The sequence below is a fragment of the Zonotrichia albicollis genome, chromosome 20, assembly GCF_047830755.1.
Source record: "Zonotrichia albicollis isolate bZonAlb1 chromosome 20, bZonAlb1.hap1, whole genome shotgun sequence".
Lineage (NCBI taxonomy): Eukaryota > Metazoa > Chordata > Aves > Passeriformes > Passerellidae > Zonotrichia > Zonotrichia albicollis.
The window spans coordinates 6,421,736-6,447,304 of record NC_133838.1 but is presented as its reverse complement, the minus strand read 5'-3'; the positions used below and the strand labels follow the sequence as shown (position 1 = coordinate 6,447,304).

General features: G+C 52.4%; 1 protein-coding gene across 1 annotated transcript in view; it reads left to right on the top strand.

The window, feature by feature from the left end:
- The window catches only part of NKAIN1 (sodium/potassium transporting ATPase interacting 1), a 40,498-nt gene that overhangs the window by 12,823 nt on the left and 2,106 nt on the right, over positions 1 to 25,569 (top strand). Inside the window, exons 2-6 of the mRNA XM_074555516.1 lie at positions 14,203 to 14,340; positions 14,894 to 14,974; positions 17,323 to 17,520; positions 20,277 to 20,337; positions 22,570 to 22,651. Of these exons, the coding sequence (XP_074411617.1) occupies positions 14,203 to 14,340; positions 14,894 to 14,974; positions 17,323 to 17,520; positions 20,277 to 20,337; positions 22,570 to 22,651 (560 nt within the window). The remainder of the gene's footprint in view (positions 1 to 14,202; positions 14,341 to 14,893; positions 14,975 to 17,322; positions 17,521 to 20,276; positions 20,338 to 22,569; positions 22,652 to 25,569) is intronic.

Below are 25,569 nucleotides of genomic sequence, written 5' to 3'. Positions count from 1 at the left end.
GCAAAGCCGTGCCAGTGGAAAACCAGTTCTGGGGGAAAATCCCCGTTATGGGACTGGCCCTGATGCAGGGGGATGGCTCACATCCCTGCAGGGCTCAGGATGTCACCTGTCACCACATCCCCGTGTCACATCTTGTCCTTCAGGGATGTAGAGGAGCAGGGGAAAGGCTCGGGGTGGATCCAGCCCTGGAGCTGCTCATCCAGACCCCCACCCAAGAAAGGGGCTGGGAAATCCCATCCCAAACCTCTCCCGCAGGGTGGGGAGGGAAGGAGGGTGAAGCAATTAATAAAAGCAATTTTTACGGCCGTTTGAGGAGTCCCTAATGAGCTCCCGAGCTGCCGATGGCTGTGGTTAATGAGGAGCAGGGGCTGCGGCACCGCCCGGCACATCCTGCCCGGATAAACGGGAACGGGAGAGGGAATCCAGGGCACAGGGATCCTGGGATCCACAGTGAAGGGATAATTTGGATCTACAGCAGAGGGATCCTGGGATCCACAGTGAAGGGATTGTGGGATCCACGGTGAAGGAATCATTGGGATCTACAGTGAGGGGATCCTGGGAACCACAGCACAGGGATTGTGGGATCCACAGTGAAGGGATTGTGGGATCCATGGCACGGGGATTGTGGGATCTGCAGTGAAGGGATCATTGGGATCCACAGTGAAGGAATCATTGGGATCCACAGCACAGGGATTGTGGGATTCACAGTGAAGGGATCATTGGGATCCACAGCACAGGGATTGTGGGATTCACAGAAGGGATCATGGGATCCATGGCACAGGGATTGTGGGATCAACAGTGAAGGGATCCTGGGATCCACGGCACAAGGATCATGGGATCCACAGTTAAGGATCCTGGGATCCACAGAACAGAGATCATTGGGATCTACAGTGAAGGGATTGTGGGATCCAATGTGAAGGGATCCTGGAATCTACAGCGAAGGGATCATTGGGGTCCACAGCACAGGGATCCTTGGGATCCACAGTGAAGGGATTGTGGGATCCACAGTGAAGGATCCTGGGATCCATGGCACAGAGATCATGGAATCTACAGCAGAGGGACTGTGGAATCCACAGTGAAGAGATTGTGGGATCCACAGCACAGGGATTCTGGGATCCATGGCACAGAGATCATGGAATCTACAGCAGAGGGATTGTGGAATCCACAGTAAAGGCTTCATTGGGATCTACACCACAGGGATCATCGGGTTCTACAGCAGAAGGGTCATTGGGATCAACAGCAGAGGTGTCAGTAGGATCAACAGCAAAGGGATCATTGGGATCAGCCCCACTGGCTCCTTCACTGAAGGAGTTACTCCAAACATTCCAGGTTTATTAGGATGGTACTTCCTTTTGGGTGCCTCTGCAGCTCCTGTAGTTTGGAAGCCCTGGGATGCAGGTGCAGGGTGGTGGGAATGGTGGGATGCTCTGGTCCTGCCTGGAGCACAGTCCCACTGCCAGGGCAGAGAGGCTCCACCCTCACCCCTGGGAGCAGTGACAGGGATGGGGATGGGCGATTTCAGGAAGAATGTTGATGGGATTGTTATTGAATTCCTCAGTGGATACTGAGATGTCCTGGGCAGAGTTTTGCACCCCAAAAAGCTCCTTGTGGGCTCAGGAAACATCCCAGCCTCTTCCCTACCACCCACGTCTCCCACCTCCCATCATTCCCTTACAGCCCATGGGAATTTCTGTCCCAGCACCTTCCCCTTACAGGGTGCTCATCCAGCCAGGAGGAGACCCCAAACCCTCCAGATCCCATTATTGAATGGAGAATTAAGGATAAATCTCCAATTCTCCAAGAAATTCTCACCCATGGTGGGGGGTTGCTCCCATATTTAAGCCCAAGATCCCCCATATTTAAAATACAAATCCCCCAAATTTAAACCAAAGGTTTCCCCTATTTAAGCCCAAACTCTCCCAAATTTAAGCCCCAATTTCCCCATATTTAAAATATAAATCCTCCAAATCTGAACCAAAGGTTTCCCATGTTTAAGCCCAAACTCTCCCAATTTTAAGCCCCAAATTCCCCATATTTAAAATACAAACCCCCCAAATTTAAACCAAATGTTCCCCATATTTAAGCCCAAACTGTCCCATATTTACACCCCAAATTTCCCATATTTAAAATACAAATCCCCCAAATTTAAACTAAAGGTTTCCCATATTTAAGGCCAAACTCTCCTACATTTAAGCCGCAAATGTAAGCCCAAATTCTCTCAAATTTAAGCACAAAAATCCACCACATCCAAGACCAAGATCCCTTAATTCCAGCCCCAACCCCCCCAAGATTTTAGCCCAGGATGGGAGTGGGCAGTGGGGGTGATGCTCCCCACCCGAAGCCGCGGGTTGTGGAATTACCCTGAGGAGAGGGAAACCCCATAAATCCATTTGGGTTTCCCATAAATCCCATTTATGCCGGCAGCTCCCACCTCGCCGTGCAGGCGAATCCCTCAGACCTGCGTGCTTTGATCCGGGGTTTTAAAGCTAAAAAATTGGATAAACGCTGCAAGAAACACCCACACCCTCCGGGCTGGGTGGGCGCACACGGGAACCACCTCCAGATGTCCGCTCATCCCTCCAGGATGTGGGAGCGTCCCCTCCTCCTTAAAACAATCCCAGAAAAAAAAAATAAAATAAAATCAATATTTTGGGAGCCGTTTCGCCTCCCCACCGGCTGCCGCCGGCTGCTCCTTTGGCGGCGCCAGCGCTCGCAGGGATTATTTTTGCTCCCCGGCTCATTAACGGGGTTGTTACCAGGCAGATTTCCTCAGCCCAGCTTCTCCTTCGCAGCCCGCGGGCCGTGGGAGGAGGGAATGCCGGTTTCCATAGCGATGCGCTTGGCTTTAATCAGGGCTCTTCCCTGCGAGAATTGATTACGGAAAGTGCCGCTAAATAAGTCAGTAAATTGGATTTTTTTTTTTGTAGATATATATTTTGTATATGTATATTTTCCTCTCCTCTATCGGATTATTTTAACGGTGTCTTTGAGGTTTGGGGAAAATACCTCTGGCTTCTCCCAGATGTCAGGATAAAGAACAGAACGGGAGAATTAGCATGGAAATTGCCTGCGGCTTAATCCGTGTCCACCGCGGGCTGCTGGGGCATCTCCTCCGGCATCCATCCTGCCCCATCCTGCAGGGATTGGCAAATTTTTGGAGCACATTGTCCCATTCCTATGCTTTTCCCTGCCCAGTCCCCTCCCACGTCCAGCCCCAGCCTTTGTCTGTGTCTCATTCCCGGAATTTGTGATTTAGGGACTCAGGCTCCCCACATCTCTCCTGGTTTCCTATTTTATTCCCTCTGGCTGTGCAGTGCCCCAAAGTTAAACCCAAGATTCCCAATGTGAGCCCAAGATTCCCCATATTTAAGCCCCAAATCCTCCAAATTTAAGCCCCAAATCCTCCAAATTTAAGCCCCAAATATAAGGACAAAATCCCCCAAATTTAAACCCAAGATTCCCAAATTTGAGCCCTAAATCCTTCAAATTTAAGCCCCAAATTCCCCCAAATGTAAGCCCAAGATCCCCCAAATATAAGAACAAAATCCCAAAGTTATACCCAAGATTCCCAAAATTGAGCCCAAAATCCTCCATATTTAAGCCCAAGATCCCCCAAATTTAAGACTCAAATCCCCCAAATTTAAGTAAAAAATATCCCAAAGTTAAACTCAAGGTTCTCAAATTTGAGCCCAAGATCCCCATATTGAAGCCCCAAATCTCCCAAATTTAAGCCCCAAATCTCCCAAATTTAAGGACAAAAATCCTCTAAATTTAAGCCCAAGATTGCCCAAACATAAGGACAAAATCCCCCAAAGTTGAACCCAAGATTCCCAGATTTGAGTTCAAGATCCCCCATATTTAAGTTCCAAATCCCCCAAATTTAAGGAAAAAATACCCCAAAGTTAAACCCAAGATCTCCCAAATTTAAGCACAAAATCACCCAAAATTTAAACCCCAAATCCACCAGATCTAAAACCAAGATCCCCAAATCCAAACCCTAAACCCAGATTAAAGCACAAGCTGTCCTAAATCTTAGTTCCCAAAATTAAGCCCCAGCCCCCTCCCCCCCAGATCTCAGCCAATGATTCCCCAAATTTCAGCCCCAAACCTCTCAGATTTAAGCCCTAGTTTGCTCAGACCCAGGCCCAAGATCAGCCTGGTTTAAACCCACATTTCCCTACATTCATCCCCAATCCCACAGATTAAAACCCAACATCCCCCAGGTTTCAGCCCTGAGTTATTCCCCATTTGTTTGTGGGGGATTTTAGGGATTTTTCCTTCATTTTCAATTAATTCTCCACCTCTCAGTGGCTTCTGCTGGGACTCTCCAAGGAGATGCCTGGCTGAGATCCTGGATTAATCCTGATTTTCTTTATGGGGCTTGGGTTTGGGGGCCAATGTCCCTGGGGATGACAAATTGTGCAGGGCTCAGGGATCCATGTGGGAGTGGGACAGGGATTTATTTATTTGGGATGGGATGGGATGGGATGGGATGCTATACAATGGGATACAGTGGGATACAATGGGACATGTGGGATGCATAGAATGGATGGAATGGGGTGGAATGGGATTGGCACGAATGGGATTGGGAATGGATGGGTGGTATGGGATACAATGGGATACAATGGGGTACAAGGGGATATGATGAGATGGGGTGGGATATGTGGGATGCATATGTAGATGGAATGGGATTGGGAATGGGTGGCATAAAATGGGATACAATGGGATACAGTGGGATAAAATGGGATAAGATGGGATGGGAAGGGATGGGATGCATAGAATGGATGGAATGGGGCGGGATGGGATTGGCATGAATGGGATTGGGATGGGTGTGTGGTATGGGATACAATGGGATGGAATGTGATACAGTTGGATGGGATAGGATGGGTTATGAGGGATGCATAGAATGGGTGAAATGGGATGGGATGGGATGGGATGGGATGGGATGGGATATGTGGGATGTGTAAAATGGATGGGATACAATGCAATATGCAGGATGAATAGAATGGATGGAATGGGACAGGAAGGGATTGGCATGAATGGGATTGGCAATGGATGGGTGGTATGGGATAAAATGGGATACAGTGGGGTACAGGGGGATACAATGAGATGGGATGGGATATGTGGGATGCATATGTGGATGGAATGGGATTGGGAATGGATGGGATAAAATGGGATAAAATGGGAAGGGTGAGATAGGATGGGATGGGAAGGGATGGGATGCATAGAATGGATGGAATGGGGTGGGATGGAATTGGCATGAATGGAACTGGGAATGGGTGGGTGGTATGGGATACGAGATACAATGGGATACAGTGGGATATGATGGAATACAATGGAATAAAATGGGGTACAGCGGGATACAATGGGATGGGATATGTGGGATCCATATATGGATGGAATGGGATTGGGAATGGATGGAATACAATGGGATACAGTGGGATAAAATGGGATAAAATGGGAATGGTGGGAGAGGATGGGATGGTAAGAGATGGGATGGGATACATAAGATGCATAGAATGGATGGAATGGGGCAGAATGGGATTGGCGTGAATGGGATTGGGAATGGACGGGTGGTGTGGGACACAATGAGATACAATGGGATACAATAGAATATGATGGGGTACCATGTGGTACAATGGGATAGGATGGGATGGGATGGGATGGGATGGGATGGGATGGGATGGGATGGGATGGGATGGGATGGATGGATGGATGGATGGATGGATGGATGGATGGATGGATGGATGGCTGAGAGGACAGCAGGCTCTCTGGCCACCCCAGAGGTCCCAGCCTTGGTCCCACAGGTTTGGAGCAGCTCCCAGCTTGGTGTTCCAAAGGCACAGCCTTTCTCCAGGGCTGGAGCCCTGGGCCCTGCTGTGCCTCAGTTTCCCTGAGGACCTGCTCCATGGAGCTGCTTCCCATGGGCCGGAGAGCAGATGCTGAGCAGGAATCAGGCTGTTTTCCACGGAAACTGAGGCATGGCAGTATTGGAATAGGTATCCCAATATAACCAGTTAGATGGTGCCTAGGCCAATTCTGACCTTCGCTGCTGGGCCAGAGGCAGCACTGCGGTGTTCACCCCAGCGATACCTTGGCTGGCGGCAGAGTGCAGCGGGGCACAAGACAGGACTCCGTTTACCTCAGGGGAGAGCTTCTGGCGATGGTGAAGAAAGAAGGGAGCGGATTCTGCTAGAAGGTAGCCAGATGTTTATTCCATGAGCACAGATATGTCTGCACTGGGCCACTGCTGGTAACAGAATGGCGCCACATGGTCTCATTCACATTTTAAGCTCAGGACAGGGGAAGGGGAGGGGACAGGTGAGTCACCAACCAGGTGAAGGGGCAGGGTCTCAAGGTACTAGGGACACCTATCACACGACGCCTTGCTGGTATGTTAGCCTGATTGACAGGGCACACTCAGCGAGGGGCGAGGGGGAAGGGAGAAGGTAAAACAGGATATTGCAACACACCACAACATGGCAGGGCAGGCTGGGTCCAGCTGTGGTCACAGCCCCATGCCTCAGTTTCCCCTATGGCTATTCCCACTGCATTCCCCTCTCCGGGGACACTCCTGGCACCCTGTCACCCCCTCCCACAAGTGCCACCACCCCGTGTTCCCCCACCAGGGCACCCTGGGCTTGCCAAGGTCGCTGCAAGGTGATGCTGGGGGGATGCTGAGCTCCAGCCCAGGATGAACGGGAGCACCTTGGCTCCCTCAGCGGCAGCTCCCGGGGGGATGGATGGAGCAATTCCCAGCGGGAACATTCCCCTCCTGATGGCTGGAAGGGAAATTGAGCTGCTTCGATCGCCTCAGCTTTCCCTCGGCGTGGAAAAGTTTCCTGGCTGGGAGGCAGGAGGGGAAAGGGATCTCAGGGCAGCGTTTGTGGGATGCTGCCAGCGGGAGCTGGGGCGTTGTGCTAAAGCTCAGTGAAATATAAATGTGATATCGTGTCAGAGTTAAGGAGATATTTTGTCAGAGGTAAATCGGTTAGAGCAGCCTGCTCCTGGGGAAATTAGGAATTTGTGCTGTTTTCAGGTAAAAAAAAACAAACTATCAAAATTCTCGGGGTTCTTATGGGGATATTGGAGCCAAATGCACCCAGATCCCACAGTTTGGGAGCTGATGGGGCTCAGGGCTTTGTTTTAGGGGTGGAAATGAGGAGGAGCTTCCTCCTGGTGAGAATCATCGGGAGGTGGTTATGGAGCATCCATCCCCCTCTCCATGGGGAAACACCAAATTCCCTGGATTTCAGCATTCCCAGAAGGTTTTGGGAGGGTTGGGTTTCTCTCTATGCCATGCCTCAGTTTCCCTCTCCTGTGGTGGAGCCAGAACAGGATCAGCCTGGTTTCATCAGCTACAATTAGGGGAAATAATAGTAATAATTGTAATAATTGTAATAATTGTAGTAGTAGTAGTAGTAATAATAATAATAATAATAATAATAATAATAATAATAATGGCCATTATCCCCCCCCAAAGCTGCATTTCCCCGCTCTCCCTGATGGAACCTCAGGGATGGATGGAGCCAGGAGCTCGGATGTGGGAGCAGGGCTTGGAGGGCACCCAAGGGGTGGCACCCAGGGTGTCCCAGGGGTGAGGACACCCCCAGGGCTCATCCCATGGGGCAGATTCCATTGGGATCCTGGGGTGCAGCGTCCAGACAGGCGCATCCAGCTGGGTCTGCGTTCCCATGGCAACGCCGTCGGATGCAGGGAAATGAAATAAATACAACTGGGAAAGGGGAGGGGGGATCCAATGGGAGAGAGGAGGGGAAGCCGTGGGGTGGGCGGTGGGTGCTGGGGGGCCCTGGGCACACCAAGTGCCCCCAGTGCCACATCCCAGGCACTAGGATGCATTGAGAGCTCTCATCTGGGGGGTTCAAAGGGGCCCCAAAACCTGTGCCATCCACCAGGGATTGTCCCAGCAGGGGAAGGACCCCATTTGTGCCTCTTTCACCCCAATTTCTGCTCCTGCTGTGGTTTTGCTCCTGTATCGGTGCCTCTTTGCAGCTGTGGCCGCTGGATCCTGCTCCTCCCCACACGATGCTGGAGAGGGATTGGCGCCTTTCATTTCTTTCCATCTGTGATTTTGTGAAGGCTATTGCAGATGGAAGTAGGTCAGGAACTTGTTTCCAAGCCATTAAATGAAGTCCCTGGGTTCACAGCAATGTTTGCACCTCCCTAATAACCAACCGTGTTCTCATCTCATTTAAATCGCGGCCGATTCCCCTTCCTGGACCAAGGCTGTGGGGTGGAGCTGCTTCCCACGGCTCCTGAGGCTCCTCACAGACAAGGGAGGGCATTGGCAGAGACAAAATGCCCTAAATGGCCTCAAACAGAGGGGCTGGGTGAGGGGGAGAGCCTGTTAGGGGGTCGGGGTGGGGATGTGAGATTGTCTTGGTTTGGAAAGCCAGGTGTCTGCTGAGGAAGGCAGGAGCCTGCCCTGAAATGGAAAAAGTAAATCTTCTCCTTCCCTCCAAATTGCTATAAATTTTAAATTAAGGGGCTCTCAGGCAAAAATATGGGGGCAAGAAATAACAGTTCTTTAACAGGGAAGGAAAAAAATAAAAGGATAAAATAAACAATGCAGTGCACTAGAACAATACTGCCAGAGTCAGAACCCAAGCTGACACCCTGTGGGTCAGGCTGTTGGCAGCAGTCCCACTGGAATTGTGGCTCAGCCCTCCTGCAGTGTCAGGGCTGGTTCTGCTGGAGCAGGGATCCTGGAGAAAGGTGCAGTCTCTGCCTCTGAAGATCCAGGGCCAGAGGCAGCTGCTGTTCCTCTGGGCAATCCAGTGCAGAAGCCGTGCTGGTGTTCCAGAATCTCCAGATTCTATCCGGGTAGGAATGCTTGGCTCCTCCCTCTGGGCTCCCATCTCCCAATGGGATGCTGTAGTTCTTATCAGCCATGCAGGGACATTCAATAGCTGTTATCAGCAGGTGTCCCCCTGAGGGAGGAGTGATTGTGGTCACTCAAAGAGAGAGATAAGGCAAACTGCCCACTTGACAAAGGTAATCTGCCCTACAGATGGTAATGGAAAACATCTTGCATTGCAATCTGGAACAGGGGTCCTGGAGCACCTTTGGGGTGTCCCCGGGGCTGGAGGGAGCTCCAGGGATGTTCCATCAGCCCCGGGGCTGTGGAGAAAATTCCTTACAGATCGGGCATCCCGCTGTCCTGCCAAACGCTGCCCTGGGGGGTTCCTCTCTGAACCCCGATTGTTTTTGGGGGGCAGAACCCCCAGACACGGCAGCAGCTCAGGGATGGGCCGAGCAAGGCTCTTGCAGCATCTTCAGCCGCGGCACATGAGGAGACAGAACGGGCAAATCCCCTCAAAACGCGACCAAATGAAAAGTTAAATCCCCGGCGAGCCTCGGGCATATGGCGTGCGGGAGGAAATCACCCAGCTGCAGGATAATGACCCATCGCGGGGCCAGGAGCCCTGCCCGGCCAAGAGGGGAGCTCAGCCCGGGGTGCAGATGCTGCTGTGGGGCTGAAGAGGAGCAGGAGCCAGGAGCAGCTCCAGGATCCTGCCCAGCGCCAGCTCCAGGATCAGAGAGAGAAGAACCCAGGCCCTTGCAGGGCCTGAAGGGGCTCCAGGAGAGCTGCAGAGGGACTGGGGACAAGGATGGAGGGACAGGAACCAGGGAATGGCTCCCAGTGCCAGAGGAATGGCAGGGCTGGATGGGATCTTGGCAATTGGGAATTGTTCCCTGGCAGGGTGGGCAGGGGCTGGGCTGGAATTGCCAGAGCAGCTGTGGCTGCCCCTGGAGCCCTGGCAGTGCCCGAGGCCAGGCTGGACATTGGGGCTGGCAGCACCTGGCACAGTGGCAGGTGTCCCTCCCGTGGGAATGGGATGGGATTTAAAGTAATTTGAGTTCTTTTCCAACCCAAACCATTCTGGGATTCTCTGGTTCCAGGAGGAGCTGCTGGGCAGGAAGGTTCCTGCTTTCCCAGGGTGCTGGGTCTGGGGTGTTCACCCAGCACTCCTCCCCTTGCAGTCTGATTTCCCAGCTGGGTTTCTCCGGAAAAGAAACCTGGGAAGGGGTGGGGAAGGGGCTCCTGGTGACCCTGCAATGCTCCCAGCACAGCCAGAGCCGGATCCAGCTCTCCCACCCTCCTTGTGGGGATTAACGACTGGGAAAACTTGGGGTGGGTCTGAAGAAGGTGAGGGCTCCAGAACCAGAGGGTGTTTCAGGGACAGAGGAACTCCTTCCCTCTTACATTTGGTGTCAGCACGCTGGAAAAATCCCATTTTCCTCCAGCTCTGCCTCCCTGGTGCCACCTCCCTGAGCCCCAGCTGAGCTTGTGTCCCCACGGGTGTCCCCTCCCCACTCGTGTCCCCTCACCCTCACTGATGGAGTTCGGTCCCTCCCGCTCCCATTCCCGGTGCACACAAATCCCTTCCAGGCTGGGATGAGCGGGACCAGCCCCCGCCCCCAGCTAATCGCTGTGATTTGCTGCCGAGCGAAGTTTTGGGGCCGATCGATGAACTCGTGTTTAATTAAGAGAGAGCCCTAAATCTCATTGCATTGATCAGCCGCAGCTTTATCTTAATTAGTGGCAGGACGGCGTTTGCATCCCGGCTCCGGAGGCGCTGGGGCTGGGAGGGAGCGGGGTGTGAATGGGGCTGGGAGCAGCAGGAATTCCCATTCCAGGGGCAGGAGGATGCTCTGAGGCCACAGAACAATTTTGGGTGTGTTGGACGCTGCTGGGAAGTTTCTTGGGATGATGCTGAGCCCCCAAGGGCTGGGGGTCCTGCAGGTCCCTCCCAGGGACATTTTACCCCCACAGGATTGGGGATGATGCTCCAGGAGCTGGACCAACCTGAGGAGCAGCTCTGAGCTGAGGGTGCTCGCTCAGCCCTGCAATTCCCTGGGCAGGGGCACCAAACCTGGACTCTCCTGCTGGAGGCTGTGCCTCAGTTTCCCCTCTCATGAAACACGTGGGGCTGGCCTTGGGATGCCCCTGCCCCTGGGATGCCCTTGGGATGTCCTCGGGATTCTTGGGATGCCCTTGAGATGCCCTTGGGATTCTTGGGATGCCCCTGGGAATCCCTTGGGATGCCCCTGGTATTTCCTTGGGATTCTTGGGATGCCCTTGGTGGGCACTGAGAGCTGGGGAGTGCAGCCACGCTGCCTTTGTGAGTCTCTGTTTGTCCCTTAACCCTAAGCTGCATCCCACAAGGATGGAAAATCCCAGATCTGCTCTTCCCATGGAGGGAAAAAGCTGGAAAAACACAACCAGGGACCAGGGCTGGAGTTGCTTTGTAGTGCAATTATCACCCCCTAATTAGCTCATCCATGGGGAAACTGGGGTGTTTATCCCAAATTCTGCCTCTTTGGGATGCCGAAGGGTTTGCTTCAAGCAGGGTCATCCCAGCTCCTCCTCTTTCAGGCTGGAATTAAGGAGCCAAACGGGTGTGATTCCTCCTCTGCAGCTGCATGGGATGCCCTAAGAGGCTCTTCCCTATTGGATTTCTGGGGTTCCCCAATGAAGGAAGAAATTGAGAATCTGACTCCGTGTTCTCAGAAGGCTGATTTATTATTTTATGATACTATATTATATTAAAAAATGCTACACTAAACTATACTAAGGAATACAGAAAGGACACTTACAGAAGGCTAAAAAGATAATAATGAAAACTGGTGACTGTCCAGAGTCTCGACACAGCTTGGCCCTGATTGGCCAAAGAGTGAAAACCACTCACAGCAGAATCCAATGGAACAATCACCTGTGGGTGAACAATCTCCAAACACATTCCACTTGAGCACAACACAGGAGAAGCAAATGAGAAAAGAATTGTTTTCCTTTTCTCTGAGGCTTCTCAGACTCCCAGGAGAAAATCCTGGGCAAGGGAATTTTTCAATGTGAATGCCACAGGCACCAGCCCCATCCCTGGTACCCAAAGCTCCATCCAGCTCTGCTCACAGCCCCCAGAGGGATGGGTGCCCACAAACCCCCAGCACTGCACTCCCTGTATCATTCATTATTTCCATTCCTCACCTGAGGAGATTTACAGCCTGGCTGTCGGTATTTCCTGAGGCTGTTTCCTCAGAGAGCTGAAGGAGCAGGGAAGTGAATTCAGTTTCAGTGCAAACAGCTTTGTCCCAGCCCCACAGACCCAGGGGCCGCTGCTCCAAGGGTTTGCATCACTTTTAATTGGAATCAGGGTCCTGCTGGCTCTGATCCAGCAGATACTACCCCAGGAGTCGGGTAGGGGATGGGATATCACAGCCCTAGGGTGGGGCTGGGCTGAAATCAGTGGGAATTAGAGCCCTCACAAAGGAAATTCAATGAGAATTTGGAGTTTGATGCATGGGGGGACTGAGGCATGGTCGGTGGATGCACATCCTTGGGAATACCTTATGCAAGCACTTTCTCCATCTCATTAATTCTCTCCTGTAATTAGGGCTCACTAACTCAGCCTGGGATGATGCCTGGGACCCCCATGGCCTCTCCCCTGATTCCAGATCCCTTTGGGAGCTGCTGGTGGATGGAGGGGGGATGCAAACTCCATTTTTCCTGTGGTTTTCAGGATAAACTCCACCTTTCTCTGGCAGAAAATTAGGGAATGGTGCTGTAGGGAGGACAGGGGGCCCTGAAGGTCTCAGGGTGAATCTGAGGCACCTCAAAGAGTGACAGGACAGGGCTGAGTAAGACAAATGGAAAAAAAAAAGGGTTTTCCAGACTGCTGTTGACCTGTCCCTGCACCTTGTTCCCTAAAACTCCCTTAAAAGTTCTCAAAAAAAACATGCCCTCATCCAAAATCCCCATTTTTTGAAATAAACCCATCACTGAATGTTCCAGCACTCCCACCTTGCCTTTGATTACCCCTTCCTTGGAGCTAATCCTGTGATTAGGGGCAATGGAGCCATAAATAAGTGCTGGGATCAGGGCTGGGGGATTTAACCCCTGGAGCACGGCCCCGTTTTGGATTGCAGATGGTAAGGGTGATCAGAGCCCCATGGATCCATGGAGGATGGGCTGGAAATCAAAATACAGGAGATGGAAATCAAAACACAGGAGCTGGAGGCTTTTCCCACCATAAATCATCCTTGGGATGGGTTTTCAGCACTGCCCAAGCTCTGAGTGATGGGAAAGTGAGACACAGTGTGGGGTCACATCTCCTTGGGTTCCCCTTTGGAACTCAAGGAGATTTATATAATATAATATAATATAATATAATATAATATAATATAATATAATATAATATAATATAATATAATATAATATAATATAATATAATATAATATAATATAATATATTTTATTATAATTTTATTATATATTAATATAATATTATATATTTATATATATTATAATTGTATATATTATATTAATATAATACTTGTAAAATAATATTCCCAATTGTTGATATTACCAATATTGGGGATGGGACATGCCTTGGCTTGTCTGGCCCTTGGTGCTGAACCAAACAGCAGCACTGTGGTGTTTCACCCCACAGACACTTTGGGCTGCCTGGGTGTGTGGTGTTTCACCCCACAGACACTTTGGGCTGCCTGGGTGCTGCACTGGGCCCGTGGGGACAAGGCCAGGCCTGCAGGAGCTCTGGTGGTGCTGGGATGGAGCTTCCCCCCATAACAGGGGCTGCTCCTCAGGTTTCCCTCTGGCAGAGAAGCTTTAAGGCGATGGTGAAGGAAAGGAGTCGGTTCTGAGGGAGGGTTTGGATGCAGAGCTTTATTCCGGCCCACAGGCCTCTGAATGCAGCAGCAGCTCCAACAGAACTCCCTGAGCCCGTGGTTGCTGCTCCTTTGAACCCCGGGGAGAGGGGCAGGGAAGGGGCAGGGAGCCACCAAGCAGGGACAGGAGGGGAGGGACAAAGGGACAAAGGACACCTGGATGGCCCAATGCCCCCAGGGGTAGAGGGAATCCTTTGGATCTGCCAATCACTCGATGCCTTCTGGAATGCCAGGAGTGACAGTGCTGGGAGGGGAAAGGAGAGGTGACTGACACACCTGGGAGGGAATTATCAGGGGAGGGACCCGGGGTTCTGAGGTAAACCCTGAAATCACAGCACAACACCCAATAACCCCAATCCTGCTGGCCATCCACGGACATTCCAGCCTACCCCAACCCGTTATCCATGGAATTCCCAGCCATTCCCAGCTGCTCCTTGCCCTCAGCACCCCGGGGGTGCCCAGCCCTGATCCCTGTCCCCTCCCTGCTCTGTTGCAGGTCGCTGCTCTGGAGAGGCAGATCTTTGATTTCCTGGGATACCAGTGGGCCCCCATCCTGGCCAACTTCCTGCACATCATGGCCGTGATTTTGGGGATTTTCGGGACCATCCAGTACAGATCCAGATACCTCATGATGGTAGGTACCACCCTGGGGGTGCAGCAGGCTCAGCCCCAGGTCCCTCCTGTATCCCTGGGAACACAGAAGCTGTGGCTGCTCCATCCCTGCCAGCGCCCTGGGCCAGGCTGGACAGGGCTTGGAGTGGGACAGAGGGACTTGGGAGGGCTGGGAATTAGAGCCCTCACAAAGGAAATCCAATGAGAATTTTGTGTTTTATGGATGGGGAAACTGAGGCACAGTTAGTGGATGCACATCCCTCGGGAAAAATTCAGACAAGAACCTTCCCCACCTCATTAATTCTGCCCTGTAATTAGGGCTCACTAATTCAGCCTGGGATGATGCCTGGGGCCCCCAGGGGTTCTCCCCTGATTGATGAACTTTAAGGTCCCTCCCAGCCGAAAAAGTGCTGTGATTTTGGGATTCCACCATCCCAACCCGGAGCCCCTGGACGGGCTGGGCAGGGCCGGGCTGGAGGGGGTACAGAGGGGCTGGAGGGGGTACAGGGGGGCTGGAGGGGGTGCAATGGGGCTGGAGGGGGGGTGCCCGTGCTCTCACCCCTCTCGTCCCGCAGTACGCCGTGTGGTTGGTGCTGTGGGTCGGCTGGAACGCCTTCATCATCTGCTTCTACCTGGAGGTCGGGCGCTTGTCACAGGTAACGCCCCCACCTTCCTCCTCTTCCTCCCTGCATCCTCCGTCCCTCCATCCTGCCTGCTGGCCATCCCTTGCCTTCCTCCTCATCCTCATCCTCCCTTCTCTCCCAAAAGTGCCCCCCAGACCCGGGGGTGCCCCAGGCCCACAGCAAAGTGATGCCGGGGGCATCTCCCCGGAGCACGGAATTCCCGTGGGGTGGGGTGGGATGGGATGGGATGGGATGGGATGGGATGGGATGGGATGGGATGGACAAACCAACAGCTCAGAGTGGAGAGAGCGGCCATTTCCGAACCCAAACCGAATTTCCTTTATCTCCGCTGAAGGGATAGAGAGGCGAAACCCGGGAACGGGATGAGCAGGGGCAGGAAGCTCAGGGCAGGGTCTGGGGCAGGGATGGGGAGGACAGAGGTGGGAGACCCCCCCCCTGCTGTAAATTCCCTATTTTCCCGGGATTTCTGGGGCTCAGCATTCCCAGCTTTGGGACATCACCCTGCCGGCCATGGGGTGAGGATGTGATGGGGCTGTGCCTCCACACCACCCTGAGCTGTTAAATTTCGCTTTTACACCAAAAAGAGCAAAACCTGCGGCGGGGATGGGGCAGCCCCGGGTGCTCCGAGGGAACCTTTGAGCCCAGGCTCGGAGTCCCCGTGTGTCCCTCCCCGGCTCTGGGGACATCAGGGGGGCTGGGGACAGCCAGCTCCGCTCTCTCCGTGCTGCCCCAAGCAGGGAAGCCTCTGGGGGTGTTCCATGGCTGGAACCTCTCCCTGAGTAGCCCCCGGTCATTTGAGGCTCTCCCGGAGCGCTGAGTGCGCAGCACGATGGGGAGAGGGGAAGGATTCCCTCCCACTGCGGGTTTTTGTGGAAATCCCGGTGCCCGTCACAGCTCCCCCTCGTCCCTGTGCCTCAGCCGCATCCTCCAGCTCCACAAACCCAAACCCACTCGCTCCTTTTCGGGATTTGTGCCGTCCCCAGCAGCAAAAATCTTTTAATCCCAGATTGGTGATTTCCTGCGGGGGAAGCTCGGCCCCAGCACAGCCGGGGGGGCACAGAGGGACTGGGGGGGCTCTCTGGGGGATGGGGGGTCCCCAGGGGTACCAAGGGGATTCTCATGGGGTGAGGGCTCAGCCAGAGGTACCAGTGGGACCCTCATGAAGTGGGAAGGGGCAGCCAGGGGCTGGGGATTCTCCCCTTGCAGAGGGATGCTGTTTGCCCAAGGCCACCCCACAGCTCCTGCAGAGAACCCAGGCAGAGCCCCGAGCTTGTGAGGGGCTGGCAAGGAGGGGACACACTCCAGGGGGACCCTGCAAGGCTCCCTGAGAGTGGGATGAGGGCATGGCACCCCCAAATCCCAGGGGAAGCATCAGGGGCTGCCCTGCATCCCTGGAACAGGCAGATGGGGTGCTGCCAATCACAAATGTCCTCCCTGCACTCTGGTCCCACTCTGTGGCACCCACCCTGTCACTGGGCACCCCCGGGTGCTGCCTGAGCTGATGCCCACGGTGCCAGCACGGGAGGGAGCCCCAAACCCCGGGGCTGGGCTCAGGGGATGCCCTGCTCTGACTCAGGGAGCCTCCTTGGCTTGGGAAACCCATTTACTGTGCAGCCCTCCGGCAAAGAGCCTTGGTCCACCATTCTTCTTTCTTTCTTTTCTTCTTCTTTTCTTCTTTCTTTTTCTTTCTTCTCTTTTCTTTTTTTATTTCTTTTTTCTTCTTTCTTTTTTTTCTTCTTTTTTCTTCTTTCTTTTTTTCTTTATTTTCTTCTTCTTTTCTTCTTTTCTTCTTTCTTTTTCTTTCTTCTCTTTTCTTTTTTTATTTCTTTTTTCTTCTTTCTTTTTTTCTTCTTTTTTCTTCTTTCTTTTTTTCTTTATTTTCTTCTTCTTTTCTTTTCTTCTTTCTTCTTTCTTTTCTTTTTTCTTCCTCTTTCTTCATTCTTCTTTCCTTTCTTCTTCTTTCCTTTCTTCTTTCCTTCTTTTTTCTTCTTTCCTTCTTTCTCCTTCTTTCTTTTCTCCTTCTTTCTTTTTCTTTCTTCTCTTTTCTTTTTTTATTTATTTTTTCTTCTTTCTTTTTTCTTCTTTCTTTTTTTCTTTATTTTCTTCTTCTTTTCTTCTTCTTTCTTCTTTCTTTTCTTTTTTCTTCCTCTTTCTTCATTCTTCTTTCCTTTCTTCTTCTTTCCTTTCTTCTTTCCTTCTTTTTTCTTCTTTCCTTCTTTCTCCTTCTTTCTTTTCTCCTTCTTTCTTTTCTCCTTTTTTTCTTCTTCTTCTTTCTTCTTTCTTTTCTTCTTCTTTCTTTTCTGCTTTCTTCATTCTTTTCTTCTTTCTTCTTCTTCTTTCTCCTCCTCCTCCTCCTGCAGGACCGGGATTTCATCATGACCTTCAACACGTCCCTGCACCGCTCGTGGTGGATGGAGAACGGCCCTGGCTGTTTGGTGACGCCGGTGCTCAACTCCCCGCTGGCGCCCGAGGATCACCACGTCATCACGGTCAGCGGCTGCCTGCTGGACTACCAGTACATCGAGGTGGTGAGCAGCGCCACGCAGATCTTCCTGGCGGTAAGGGCGCCCTGCTCTCCTCCAGCCCACACCGGGAACGGGACACAGGGCTTGCAAGGGTTGCACGATGAAGAGAGAGGCAAGAATGTTGACTCATGTTCAGAGGGCTTGACTTATTATTTTATGATATATATATTACATTATAACTATGCTAAAAAGAATAGAGAGAAAAGTTCTCAGAAGGCTAGCTAAGCTAAGAATAGAAAAGGAATGAATAACAAAGGGCTGTGTCTCAGCAGAGAGTGAGACCCCGCTCTGCCGTGAGTGGTCAGTAAATCCAAACATCCACCCAAGACCAATCATGGATCCACCTGTTGCGTTCCACAGCAGCAGATAACCATTTTTTACATTTGTTGCTGAGGCCACAGCTTCTCAGAAAAGAGAAAAATCCTAAAGAAAGGATTTTTATGAAAAGATGTCGGTGACAGGAATGAGACACGCAGGGTTGTAAGAATCTGTGTGTCTTGAGGCTGTTGTATGAGCCCAATCCGGCTGGCTCTGGATTCTGGCCCACACAGTCTGATATAGTAGGAGGCTCAGTAAAATCTATGTATTGTGTAAGTGGCCTTGCCCCAATCCTAGTTCCTCTAAATGGGCTGCAGCTGTGATGTCCTTAATTGGGTGGCAGCTGTGGCTAATGAAGATAACTGGGATAAAAGGGGGTGGGCTGGCTGGTCAGGGAGAGCCTTGGAGGAGTTCTGAGGAAGAAGTAGGAACAACACTGCTGTGAAGAGCTGCTTGTGAGAAAACCACTCAGAATGTATGGGACTCTAGAAATATGATAACAATAAGTGGTGACCCCGATGTGATGGAAGATAGGACAGCTGAGAACTGTGGAAGAGATTAGGCAGCCTGAGAGTTGCAGAAGATAAGACAGCCAAGAGCTGTGGGACAGCCTGAGAGCTGTGGAGGTTAAGACAGCCAAGAGCTGTTAAGAAACAGGGCCTTTGAGTAGAGGAGCTGTGACAGCCAGGACCTGTGAGAAATATGGCCTTTGAGTCAAGGAGCTGTGGAGGTACATGGCCTTTGAGTCATGGTGGGTTATATGTATTGTAATTGTGTAATTGTTAAAAGAAAAGGGGGAAATATAGGTGGCCATTGAATCTTAGTATGTATTGTATAGGTGGCCTTTGAGCCATAGTAAAACCTATGTATTGTATAAGTGGCCTATGAATCTCAGTAAAATCTATGTATGGTATAAGTGGCCTTGCCCTGATCCTAGCTGTTCTAAATGGGCTGCAGCTGTGATGTCCTTAATTGGGCAGCAGCTCTGGCTAATGAAGATAACTGGGATAAAAGGGGGTGGGCTGGCTGGTCAGGGAGAGCCTTGGAGGAGCCCTGGTGAAGGAGCAGGAACAACACTGCTGTGAAGAGCTGTGTGTGAGGAAACCACCCAGAAGGTATGGGACTCTAGAAATCAGATAACAACAATATGAATACAACAGTCTGGCATGGACAAAGTCAAAGATGAGAAGTGCTCTCCTTCATGTGGGGATTGGTGTCCTGTTTATTGTCCATTAGGAATGCACACTTCTGGTTCCAGTGACCCCCCAGGTGTAACAAAATGGTGTGACCTCTTTGCAGTGCAGTTTTATACTTGAGAACGGGGTGGGGAAAGAGGACCCTGGCCAATGGGATACCCTTGGGGAGGGGTAAATAACCAGGGGCCAGACCACCATGGGGTACAGCAGAGGGGTGTATGAGGGACAGACCATGTGATGGGGCAGGAGAAATAACAATCTATGTGCCGTACCATACTCAGTACAAATTTCCCATCACCCAGTGCAAAACAACACCTAAATAAACTCTTTGGTGCAATACAACATGGGACGGAGGGGCTGGGGTGGGCAGAGGAGCCATGGTGTCCCCGTCACGCATTTCTGTCACCCAGAGAGGAGCAGACAGAGCCCTGCCAGCACCCCAAGGGGGTGTCCACCCCGAAACTTGTCATGTAGAGGGCTGGATGCTGCAGGGATGGAGGAATCACTCCCTGGGAATGAGCTGCTGGAATGTGCTGCCTGCTGGGAGGGAGGGTGCCCCCCTTGCCAGTGACTGTCACCCCTGTGACAGGGAGGTGGCAACGGGGCACACCTGGAGGCAGAGCTCCCTAAAATGGAGCTTTGAGGGGAATCAGGGTCCCCAGAGGGGCTCCCAGTCCTGTGTGGGGCTCAGCACCCTCTGTGGGGTGCCAGCTCCAGCCCCACCTTGTGCAGCTGAATCCACCCAACCCTGCTGCACCCCAAACTGCACTGGGATGGGCTCCAGCTGCTCCCAGCTCCCAGGTCACTGCCAGGGCCCCCAAGTCATGCCCAGGGCCCCCAAGTCATGCCCAGGGCCTCATGGTCACTCCCAAGGCCCCCAGTTCATTTCCAGTGCCCCCAATTCGCTCCCAATTGCCCCAGTGCCCCCAGGTCACTCCCAGTGGCTCCCAATTCACTCTCAGTGCCCCTCAGTTCATTCCCAATTGCCCCAGGGCCCCTAGGTCACCCCCGGGGCCCCCAGGTCACTCCCAAGGCCCCCAGGTCACCCCCAGTGCCCCCCAATTTACTCCCAGGACTCCATGGTGACCCCCAGTGCCCCCCAGTTCACCCCCATGGTCACTCCCAGTGCCCCCAGGTCATTCCCAGTGTCCCCATGGTCAGCCCCAGTGCCCCCCAGGTCACTCCCAGGGCCCCAGCCATGCCCCCACTGTCCCTGTGCCCATTGTGCTGCCCATGCCCCCATAACCAGCCTCTCCCTGCCCTGTTTCTCCCCAGCTCTTCGGCTTCGTCTACGCCTGCTACGTCAGCAAAGTGTTCCTGGAGGAGGAGGACAGCTGTGAGTGCCTTGGCTGGGGGGACAGGGGAGCAGTGTCCTTGCTGGTGCCACCCTGAGCGGGATGGCAGCTCCCAGAGGGGTCTGGGGAGGCAATGCCCGGGTCCCAGCAGCTGAGGAAATCCCTTTAGTTGGGTTTTTACCCTGTTTTCCCATCCCTGGTGAGGCAGAGCTGCTGGGGTGTGATGGGGCCGCTGTCACCTCGCTCCTCCCTTGGCAGCCACAGAGACTTGGGGACACTGTGTCCCCCAGGCTGTGTCCCCACTGCCAGGATTTCACCCCAAATCAGGGGGAAACAACATTTTAGGCAAAGTGAAGGCTGACTTTATCCAGTCTGTGCTGCTCCTCCTGCTCCCACCCCAATCCCTGCAAACCCCCCTCGGGAGCACCCCGGCCCCTGAACCAGGTGGTCGAGGCTGAGGCTGTCCAAGGGCATTAAAAGCTCATCTACCATTAATTAATTCCCACCAGCTGGCAGATCCCTGCAGGGCTGGGCCACAACCATGGGGATGTTCTCCTTCCCTGGGCTCAGCACTGGGATCAGCACCAGGATCAGACTGGGCTCAGACCAGGCTCAGCACTGGGATCAGAACCAGGCTTAGACTGGGATCAGCACCGGGCTCAGCACTGGGATAAGACTAGGCTCAGACTAGGCTCAGCCCTGGGATCAGCACCAAGCTCAGACTGGGATCAGACCAGGCTCAGCATGGGGCTTAGACTGGGCTCAGCACCAGGATCAGACCATGATCAGGTTGGGCTCAGCACCAGGCTCAGACCATGATCAGATTGGGCTCAGCACCAGGATCAGACCATGATCAGATTGGGCTCAGCACCAAGATCAGACCATGATCAGGTTGGACTCAGCACCAGGCTCAGCCCTGGGCTCATACCGGGCTCAGCACCAGGCTCAGACCAGGATCAGACTGGGCTCAGCACCAGGATCAGCCCTGGGCTCATACCGGGCTCAGCACCAGGCTCAGACCATGATCAGATTGGGCTTAGCACCAGGATCAGACCATGATCAGATTGGGCTTAGCACTGGGCTCAGCACCAGGATCAGATTGGGCTCAGCACCAGGCTCAGACCATGATCAGATTGGGCTCAGCACCAGGCTCAGCCCTGGGCTCATACTGGGCTCAGCACCCCCCCCATGCCCAGAGGTGGTCCCAGCCCAGCCTGGGGTGCAGCACTCCCATGTTTTCCCTCCTTTCCCATGGAAATAAAGCATCTCCATGAGGAATTGGCCTCTGCCTGAGGGAACAGCTCCTTTCCAAAGGGTTTATCCAGCGCTGGCGGCTCTGGAGCACGTTTGCACTCCCACAAACTCTGCATCCAACACAATTTTAATATTAATGCTGCCTCAGCCCGGGATGCAAATGCATCTTTTTAATGGAATATCTTATTAGATTTGAAATGGATGGATGGTGTTAAAATTGAGAGCTGCTGGAATATTGAGTCAGGAAGGGAAATATCTTGGGAGAGAGGGGCTCTGCCCTGGAGCTCTCAGCTCTTGGACACCCATGGATAACCCACCCCAGTGTGGGATTTAAGAACTTGGGTGCTGCTGGGGATCCTGGAATGGTTGGAATTCCCAGCCTGGCTGCACCTGGAGTACATCCCTGTGCTGGCTGTGCCGGGGAGAGGGGTCAGGTCTGGGGAAACACGGTGACCCCCAGTGATCAATTCTGATCTTATCCAGTTTGTGATTGTGATTTATTCCTTCGGGAATGCAGCACTGGGATTCCCTGGGATGCTGGGGTGAGTCAGGATCACCAAATCACGGGATGGTTTGGGTGGGAAGGGACCTGAAACCTCACCCAGTGCCACCCCTGCCATGGCAGGGACACCTCCCACTGTGCCAGGTGCTCCAGCCTGGCCTTGGGCACTGCCAGGGCTCCAGGGGCAGCCACAGCTGCTCTGGCAATTCCAGCCCAGCCCCTGCCCACCCTGCCAGGGAACAATTCCCAATTGCCAAGATCCCATCCAGCCCTGCCATTCCTCTGGCACTGGGAGCCACTTCCTGGCTCCTGTCCCTCCATCCTTGTCCCCAGTCCCTCTGCAGCTCTCCTGGAGCCCCTTCAGGCCCTGCAGGGGCTCTGAGGGTTTCCCAGTCTCACACTGAGCAGTCGCATTTCCCTGGGGTGTCACATTTTGATGGGATGCAGCTGCAGCCTGGGAGTTCCCATCCCACGGGGATCTCCCTGCTCACCCTGCTGCTCTCCCGGCTCTCCCCAGTTGATTTCATCGGCGGCTTTGACTCTTACGGGTACCAGGCACCGCAGAAGACGTCGCACCTGCAGCTACAGCCGCTCTACACGTGAGTGCTGGGGTGCTCAGGGGTGCAGGACCCTCGGTGTGCCCAGACTTGGGGCTGTGCATTCTCCCCACAACTCCCCAGGCTCCACCCCGGCAGGGCCGGGCGCTTTGGGGAGGATCCCACCCGTGGTTTGTGTTCGCTGGGTTTGGTTTTATTCGCTGGGTTTTGCTCACCGGGTTGTGTTTGCTGGGTTTGGGTCGCTGGGTTTGGCTCGCTGGGTTCTATTTGCTGGATTCGCTGGGTTTGCTGGGTTTGTATTCGCTGGGTTTGGTTTGTATTTGCTGGGTTTGGTTTGGTTCGCTGGGTTTTGCTCGCTGGGTTTTGCTCGCTGGGTTTGGTTTTGCTGCTGGGTTCTGTTCTCTCTCTGCTCGCTGGGTTTGGTTTTGCTCGCTGGGTTTGGCTCGCTGGGTTCTGTTCCATGGGTTTGGTTTTGCTCGCTGGGTTTTGTTTGCTGGGTTCTGTTCCCTGGGTTTGGTTTTGCTTGCTGGGTTTGGTTCTGCTCGCTGGTTTCTGCTCACTGAGCTCCCTTGCCATGCCCGGGGACCATCCCTCCCTCCCTCCCTCTCCTGATAAGCGCTGCCGACTCCTCTTCGCTCTCCATTCCCTGCTAAGCCGAGCTCGATAAACACCCCAGCGAGATAAGGCTCGCGAATCTAAAGGGATTAACCTCGAGCAGGCTCTGCCCACTGCCAAAAATTAATTATGTTTTAAGCCTTGTATGCAAATTGGAGGGCAGGCGATGTCATTGGGGAGGCAGAGAGGGGCTGGGGGGGACAAATCCATCTGTGACACTGCTGGGCCCTGCCTGGGGACACTGCTGGGGTGGAGGGAGCGCCCATGGGTGCTGTGCCCCCTGCTCGGGGCTGGGAGCCCCCCGGGTGTGGGTGGGACACGGATGGGGACATGGATGGTGGCATTGGCACATCCTGGGGGTTACTGGGGTGTCCTCCCTCACCTTGGGGGCCCCAGGAGTGCTGTCCCATGGATGGGACACGTCCCCTGTGTCCCTTCAGCCCTGCCTGGGTGGGACTGGGCAAAGCACCATGGGCAGAGGGACAGGAGAGCCACCCTGTCCCCATGTCACCCTCAGGGCACAGAGGACCCTGTCCTGTCCCCATGTCACCCCCAGGGGCACAGGGACTCTCCTGTCCCCATGTCACCCCCAGGGCACAGGGACCCTGTCCTGTCCCCATGTCACCCCCAGGTCACAGGGACTCTGTCCTGTCCCCATGTCACCCCCAGGGCACAGGGGGTGCCAGGGGTGCTGCAGGCCCAGCAGACCCCGATGGCTGTGGGGTCAGGGCTGAAAGCTGCAGGATCTGGGGAAATCAGCTCAAAATTGGGTTTGAAGTGCTGGGGACAGCAGCTTTGGACACAGGGGACACAAAAGCTGCTGGCACAGAAGGCTGGGGCTGTGACACCAGGTGGGGACACCTCGGCTCCTGGGGCTCCCTGTCCCTGTCCTGAGGGTTGTTCCCTCCCATGTCCCCCTGGCACTGCCCCAGCTGCCAGGGACCGGGCTGGGGCGTTTGGTGACACCAGGACACTGTCACCGCCCTGCCAGCTCCCCCTGTCCCCAGCAGCTCGTTAATGACCCACTGATTAATTAATTAATGCAGTTGTCATTTCCATGTCCCCTCCATCCCCCTGTCAGCAGGGGCAGCTCAGGCACTCGGGGGTGCCCCTGTCCCCAAAGGAGGGGACAGGGAGGGGACATTGGGGTCCCACTGCTCCTCTCACCAGCCAGGGGACAAACAAGGGCTGGCCTGGCTCAGTGGGGCCGGTCACTCGTGTCCCCAGGGCCAGCCCAGCTGCAGCAATTACAGCTCATTCTGCAGCTTCTAATTAGCTGTGATTTAATTAACGGGCATGTGGGGAGGTCCGGGAATAATTACATTATTATTATTATTATTATTATTATTATTATTATTATTATTATTATTATTATTATTATTATTATTATTATTATTATTATTATTCAATGTCAATAGTCAATATTAATTATAATTCTTTTATATTATATATATTAAATATGGTTTTATTTTTATTGTTTTAATTTTATTTTTATTCTATTATTCTATTGTTGTTGTCAACAATAACAACAATAATAAGGAAAACCTGTGCTATAACAACGGTTTAATAATTGAAATTGAGCAAAATATAATAACAAGAATAACAGCAGAAGTAATAGTGGTAATAGTTGTAGTAGCAAGTGTATTATTATTATTTATAAAAATAAAAATAGATACGACAATAATAGGGAGAACTTGTGGGGTAACAACAGTTTAATAATTGAAGTTAAGAAAAAGATAATAACAAAAATAATAGTAGTAGGAGGAGCTGTATTATTATTATTATTAAGAAGAAGAAAAATATCAACAATAATAGGGAAAACCTGTGTGGTAACAACAGTTTAATAACTGAAATTAAGGAATATATAATAACAGGAATAATAGTAATAGTAGCAGTCATTACAGTTCTGGGAGGAGCTGTATTATTATCAATAAAACTAAAAATAGCAACAACAATAACAGGGAGAACCTGTGCGGCAACAACAGTTTAATAACTGAAATTAAGCAAAAGATAACAAGAATAATAATACTACTGCTAGCAATAGTAATAGTAGCAACTGTATTATTAGTAGTATTAATAATAACAATAAAATTAGTAATGATAACAACGATAACAATGCTGATTATCATAACAACGATAATAAAAATAAAATCCAAAACAAAAATAAAATAAAATATAAAAATAAAAATAAAATTATAATTATAATAGACACACCAATAAGAGAGAGGGATGAACCCCAGGAGCGCGGTGTCTCCATGTGAGGGGACACCAGCCCTCCTCCCCAGCCACTCTGGGACATTTTTAGGGGTGGAAGAGAGCAGTGACCCCATGAGAGGTCCCTGTCC